This window comes from Agelaius phoeniceus, chromosome 15 (genome assembly GCF_051311805.1).
Source record: "Agelaius phoeniceus isolate bAgePho1 chromosome 15, bAgePho1.hap1, whole genome shotgun sequence".
In the NCBI taxonomy this organism is placed as follows: Eukaryota; Metazoa; Chordata; class Aves; order Passeriformes; family Icteridae; genus Agelaius; species Agelaius phoeniceus.
The window spans coordinates 9573487-9579957 of record NC_135279.1 but is presented as its reverse complement, the minus strand read 5'-3'; the positions used below and the strand labels follow the sequence as shown (position 1 = coordinate 9579957).

Sequence of the window (6471 nt, the reverse complement as noted above, 5' to 3'; positions counted from 1 at the left end):
TGCCGGCGCCTGCGCGCTGTGCGGGGCGGGCCCGTGGTGCCGGGCCTGCGGTGCCGGGGATGGCGGACGGCAGCGCGGGAGGGGAGCCCACACCGCCGGGGCCCCCCGCGGGGCTCTCGGCGTCCCAGCGCCGCGCAGAGCTGCGCCGCAGGAAGCTGCTCATGAACTCGGAGGAGCGGATCAACCGCATCATGGGCTTCCACCGGCCCGCGGCGGGCAAGGGTGAGCCCCGTGGCGGGTGCGGCGGGGCTGTGTGAGGGCTCTGGGGCTGCGGTGACGCCTCGGCCTCTCCGGCCGTGACCGCTGCCCGCGGTCCCCTGGTTGCCCGCAGGGACAGGGCCGGCTGGCTCCCCGGTCCCTCATAGGGATGCCTCAAGCATCACGACCTGCCCTGCTCCGCCAGGGACCCGCCCATAAAATCCCTGTGCCCTCAGAAAGGTCGGCACTCGGGCCCTAGATAGCGAGCATACAAGCTGTCGTTTCACTGCAAGTAGTTTTTTTTAGTTGAAGAAACGATGAGCCTCCCCCATGTTTTTAGTTAGTAGCTGCTGGCTTTCATAGCTGGCTTTTTATAGCAAAGTTATCTCACATTTGGATAGTGACATGGATGCTTGTGGTTGTTATGCAGAACCATTATTTTCTTGCAGAACCATATCCTAGGTAGCTCAGTTATATCTCTGTGCATTCTTCAAATGGGCTGTCTTGTCAGGAAGGAGTTCTCAGATTTCGATTTACAAAGATGCCCATGAGCTGTGGATCAGTCTGATACTGAAAAGTACTCCTGAAGTGTCAGCTCTTGCTCTGTGCTAGGTCCAGACCGTTCTTGATTTGCCTTTTGTTTTCTGCCATCACCTCGTCTCTGGAAGATGGGTCTTCAGGCTTGATATAGAGCAGGTTAACACTGCTCTGCCTCTGACACTAGACAGGCAGCTAAAGAGCTTAAAGTGCTTCTGTTTGCTTATTTGTCAGGTATTCGTGCTCTTCTGGTTGATACACTTTCTGCAAATATTTGTCTTTTTTTTTAATGTCAGTACATATATTTGGATCTTTCTGTTTGTGTGTGCAGTGCTGTTGCTTAAGGAAATTCAGTGTTTTTAATATCTCCATTGCTTCAACTTCTGACCTGCACAGCTTTATGTCTTGTGTCTGCTCCATGAAGAATGTCCCCTTTAATCATAAATCTGTCTTTTCTCTTGGGAAGCAGAGACCCAGGATCCTGACCCAGCATAGCTGAAGTGTTGTTCCATGTACATGGCGTACATAACTCTGTTTTTATTTTTCTTCCTTAGATGACGAAAGTCACACAGAATTAAAGCTTCAGCACGAGCAAGATAAATCAAACTCCCTTCCCATTCCTTCAGTTTCCAAGCGGGTTGTGCTTGGTGATTCCATGTGCAATGTGACAGGCTCGACCGACCACGCAGGCAGCATGGCAGAGCTCAGAGGGGACAAGGACTTGTTCGCTAAAGCCCCAGAGCTGGTCACCGAGGGGACGGGCGAGCTCCGGCAGCGTCACAGGGCAGAGCTGCCCTCCGAGGCTGCAGCACGGCCACCCAGACACGGCTTGGAGCAGTACCTGTCCAGGTTTGATGAGGCTCTGAAGCTGAGGAACCAGCTGATGAGCGAGAAGCCGAGCCAGGAGAACGGGAGCGCGGCGGAGGAGTTTGACTCCTTCCGCATTTTCAGATTGGTGGGGTGTGCTCTGCTCGCCGTCGCGGTCAGGGCTTTTGTGTGCAAGTACCTGGTGAGTTCAGGGACACAGTCCTGCTGGGGTGTGCTGCTTGCTGCACATTCTTGGCAAATATCTGGGCCTGATTGGTAATGACCAAGGTGGGAATTTCAATATACAACACAAAAGTTGTATAAAACCTAAAAAAATCACTGAATTCTATGAGAATAATCTGCTACCAACACAGCCACTGTGTAACCATTGAGAGCATCACATTTGGTCTGTTGTGGTTCGGGAGCAGATGCACTGGAATAGCTGTTGCAGCTTAAATCCCCTGCAAGCTTATTCCCATCTTGGTGAGCATATGAGTCAGCTGCTCCTCTAGTTCAGCGTCTACAAAAGAATAATAGAGTAAGAATGGAGTTCTCATCTGTGGAAGTGTCCAAGGCCAGGCTGGATGGAGCTTGAAGCAACCTGGTCTCGTGGAAAGTGTCCCTGTCCATGGGTTTGGAATGAGATGTGTTTTCAGGTCACTTTCAACCCAAATAATTCTGTGTTGCTAAGAATAATAGTTGTACCAAGGTAAGTAGATCCTACTCATTTATCAGCCTGGGAAAAGTAGTTCCTTGGTATTCCCAGTGCCTGCCAGAACAACAGCACAGAGGTGTGATGCAGGTACAGCCATCCAGCTCCTGCATCCCTGGGCTCAGTTTTACACACTGGGCTCAGTTTTACATCCTGCTGTTCTCTTCTGCCCCTTCAGTTTTTAAGTCTCAAAGAATAGATGGCAGAACCTTATTTTTGGCATGTAACTTGTCTACTTAGACTTGCAGTGTTCGAGAACAACTTTGTTCCACAAATTAATTTTTACCTACTACTTTTCTTTTATGCTTTGGAAGCATTAAGTCTTTGTGTTTCTTACCTATTCTGACCAACTTAATTTTTATATATTCTTTTCTGTTCCTTCAGTCGATATTTGCACCATTTCTTACTCTACAACTTGCTTACATGGGGCTGTCCAAGTACTTTCCAAAGGTAATTTTTTTTCCAGAATTAGATTAATTTGAAGTGTTTTCAATTTAAACTTGTGTTTAGATTGTATTGTTTTAGGACCAATGCATGTGAAGCATTCTTCCCTTGTTTTAAACTGTAGAGTTGAATGACCAGTGCTGATAGTTTATACTAGTTTTTAATCTTTCCAGATTTAGTCCAGGATCTTTCTTAAAGTTGCAGTGAAAACATGAACTAGCAGCTTGTGTAGCTGTAGCCTAATTAAAAGTGTTTGTCCAGGAAGTTCTTTCATGTCTTCAGGAAACTTGCTTTTCTTCTAGACCATGTTCTTCCCTGGTTATTATTTGCTTTGCTAAGCAGCTGTTCTGCATATAATATCTGGATGAAATCTGGGAGAGTGTTTGCTAAAAAAATGAGGCAGAATGTTGAGTTTAATGGCTCTGCATTCCACTGCTGGTATTGGTTTGAATGGCAGCTTGAAATGAGACATTTGTCTGTGTGTGAAACTTGCTGCTTATTAGCAAGATTTGCTATACTACTTGCTTTATATATTTACAACTGGTAATTGTTCCTGAAGCATTTGTTAGGTTGATGATTTTTTCAGGTCTGTGGGGCAGAGTGGGATTGAATGATGTTCAATCCATAGTTAAAAGGGAAAATTTGCATTTTAAAAGGAATAATAGATTACTTGTAGAAAATCAGAATAAATCAGCAGTTGTTTTGCAGTTAAGTATATCATAATAGTCATTCTAAGCTGATGTGTCACAACACAAAACAGTAAGTTTAGCCTTAGATTTGCACCAGCTCATCTGCTACATCGTCTTGATCTTGTTTTTGGTGTACTTAAAATCCACTCTTCAGTTTCAGAATTCAAGAGGTGGCTCCTTTCCACAGCTTGCTTTTACTGCAGTTAGATGTGGGTGGTTGAGGTCAATCCCTTTGTTAACCTACATTTTTCTCCCATGAAACACAGAAATATTCTTGAAAGCCTAATTTAGACTGCATTAAATTGAAATATCCAGCAAGTATCATCAAATTATTAGAATTTTCAGCCACCGTCACTTTTTCTGCCTGTCAGACTTGCATCCTTGGGATTCCTCATCTTAAGGATGGAACAGCTTTCAAAAGGTTTTGGAGCATTTCTTAGTTCAGAGGCTAAAACTGCCAAATTAAGTTCTAAAACAGAAACAGTTGGTTTTCAACTCTAAATAATTTTTTGTTAGAACACTTAACAGTATTTATGGGGTTTTGAGCAACCTGGTCTAGTGGAAGGTGTCTCTGCCCATAGCAGGGGATTGGAAGGAAATGAGCATTAAGGTCCCATCCAACTCAAACCATTCTAATTCTGGGATTCTGTTTTTTTTGCTAAATAGTGTGATGATGAGATTAATCCAGTTCTGACAGTGGAGAAGCCAGGCTTGGCTTCTTACACCTAGATTTCCCTTCTCTGGGAATGTTCCCACTCATGCAGGAGCAGCTGCCCAGCCTCATATCTCAGCCTGCTGGGAGAAGTAGTGTGAATGAGGCAGAATAGCCAGGATGAATTTTATCTGCTGTTAAGCAGCCTCTCACTGGTAGATCCATCACAGCAGGAATCTGTGTCTGGGATAAGGGCTGTGACTCCTGGAGTGTGTCTGGACAGAATCCATCCAAACCTGCTGCTGCTACCTAGGGCTTTGGAACGTCTGAAATTGGCACAACATTGATGACACATAAAGCAGAATTGGATTAGGAGAACTAACGTGATTCTGGTTCTTCTTTCCTTTCTAGTGTGAGAAGAAGGTGAAAACGACAGTACTGACTGCTGCTCTTCTCCTCTCTGGAATCCCTGCAGAAGTGATCAGTCGCTCCATGGACACCTACAGCAAAATGGGAGATGTTTTCACAGACCTTTGTGTCTATTTCTTTACTTTTATCTTTTGCCATGAACTTACTTTGGTTTTTGGCTCTGAAGCACCATGATGGCTGTAGAATTCCACACAGCAGCTACACTAAAGCTTTCTGGACTGTGTTCCTTTTAACATTTGACTGTGCAGGCAGGTCTAAACCTTCATGAAAATTCTTACCTTTGGAATGCTTGAAAGGGGCCTTAAATCCAGTAATTTTGGGAAAGGGAGAGCAGGGTCCCTGACTGCCAGTTGTGTTGGTTCAGTTTATTTAAATACTGTGTCTGCATATTACAAATGTGAAGGTTAGGATGCAAGTGACAGTGGATGATTTATTTGTTTTAGTTAGATGATGCCCTTCCCAGCCTCCTTCATAAACATTGACAAAGCTGCCTTTGTTCTTTTCAGTGAGAACAGGAAGAGAATTCCCTTCAGCAGAACCATATATATGTGTATATCCTGTATGACTATAGCTAACAAGACCTGCTCATTATGTGGTGTTCCCATTTTTTAAAGAAAGCTCTAAAGAAAAGAAATCCCTGTATTCTCTTCAAATGTTCAAGTTCAGAATGTTGAACCGAGTAGCTGCTTCTGGAGAATGTTGGTGAAACTTGCCACTTTGTTGTCCTTATCCTTGCCTTGCCATACATTACTTGTTGTGATTGTGATTAATTTAATTTGATGATTGTTGTGGAAAAGAGCTAGGCAAAACCAACAGCAGGAAGGTCCTGGTGCTTATAAAGGTCATTAATCAAAAACTAAGAAGAAAGAGAACTAATCACATCTGTTTATGAGTTTCCAGCAACCTAATCCTAGTGCAGCTCCTCCCTGTGCTTTTTGATACTTTTTTTTATATTAACAGTTATCTCATGAGAATTTTACACATTGGCACCCAACCTGCAGTATCAAATGTTTGCTCTAGTGTTCATAAAACTTACAAGGGAAAAAGTTTTGTTTTCAAAAAAACCCCCTTTGTTTTGTCTTAGGAATTTTGCCCAGTGAGAGGAAGCGTCATTCCAAATAGTCAAACACTGATAAATCTCTGAAAATCTCTATTGAAGCTAAATTTGGTAGTGTTTTCAGCTTGTAGTTTTCTGTTTAAAATCTGGACTTTCAGGTAGTATAGGCTGTTGCCTATTTTTAGCATAGTAAACCACATATTTAACTTGGTATTTTCCTGCAGAGGTTTTTTTAGGGAGCAGATGTGTTTAATTGTACCTCTCTAAATGGCCCAGCTTTCAGCTGATTATTCTCTGTTGATGCTTCCTCCTGTAATTTTAGTGATGCATTTCTGACTTTTAAATGAGATACATGTTTGTGGCCTCAATACAAGAACCTTATGTTTTGATTTGGCCATTTTCATGGGGGTTTTTTAACTGGTTCTGTTATGGTGAGTATTATATTACAGATGTACAGGGCTGGGTTGCAGAAAATTCTGATTTAGGTCAATTAGCACAGATATTGATTCAGCAGCTTTAAATTTATTTATATTAGATAGTCATTTCAGAAAATTGAAATTACAGTAATTTAAGATAAGGCTGAGATATGTAAATAATGAGTTTGCTCAAAAATTACTTGTTCTGATTCTCTATTTATATGCCCAAATGTAATACAAATAAATTGAAAAAATCCCTATACCAGTACCTGCAAAAAGCGATGAATTTTTAATGCTTACCATTAATCAGGTAAATAGCCTTGCATGGGCAGAGCACCAGGAGTGGCTTGTGCTTGATTAAGAAATCTCGATGAAGAAATGCCGATCAAGAAACGACCTTTAACTAAGAAACCAATCTCTTATATTCCTTTTTTAACTTGCCTCTGTTGTTGTACATAGTTCTGTTTCATGTTTATTGCCGATGTTTTTTTTCTATTAAAAGCCTGTTTGTTACCCGCTTCCTCGGCGCT

The 6471-nt window shown here is 42.8% G+C and overlaps 1 protein-coding gene across 1 annotated transcript; it reads left to right on the top strand.

Moving 5' to 3' along the window:
- The first annotated feature begins 5 nt into the window (after window positions 1–5).
- CAMLG (calcium modulating ligand) lies at window positions 6–6459 on the top strand. Its single transcript, XM_054643039.2, has 4 exons — window positions 6–222; window positions 1290–1744; window positions 2639–2704; window positions 4451–6459. Exons 1-4 carry the CDS (start codon window positions 60–62, stop codon window positions 4640–4642), a joined length of 876 nt encoding a protein of 291 aa, XP_054499014.1. The 5' UTR covers window positions 6–59; the 3' UTR covers window positions 4643–6459.
- The last annotated feature ends 12 nt before the right edge of the window (window positions 6460–6471 follow it).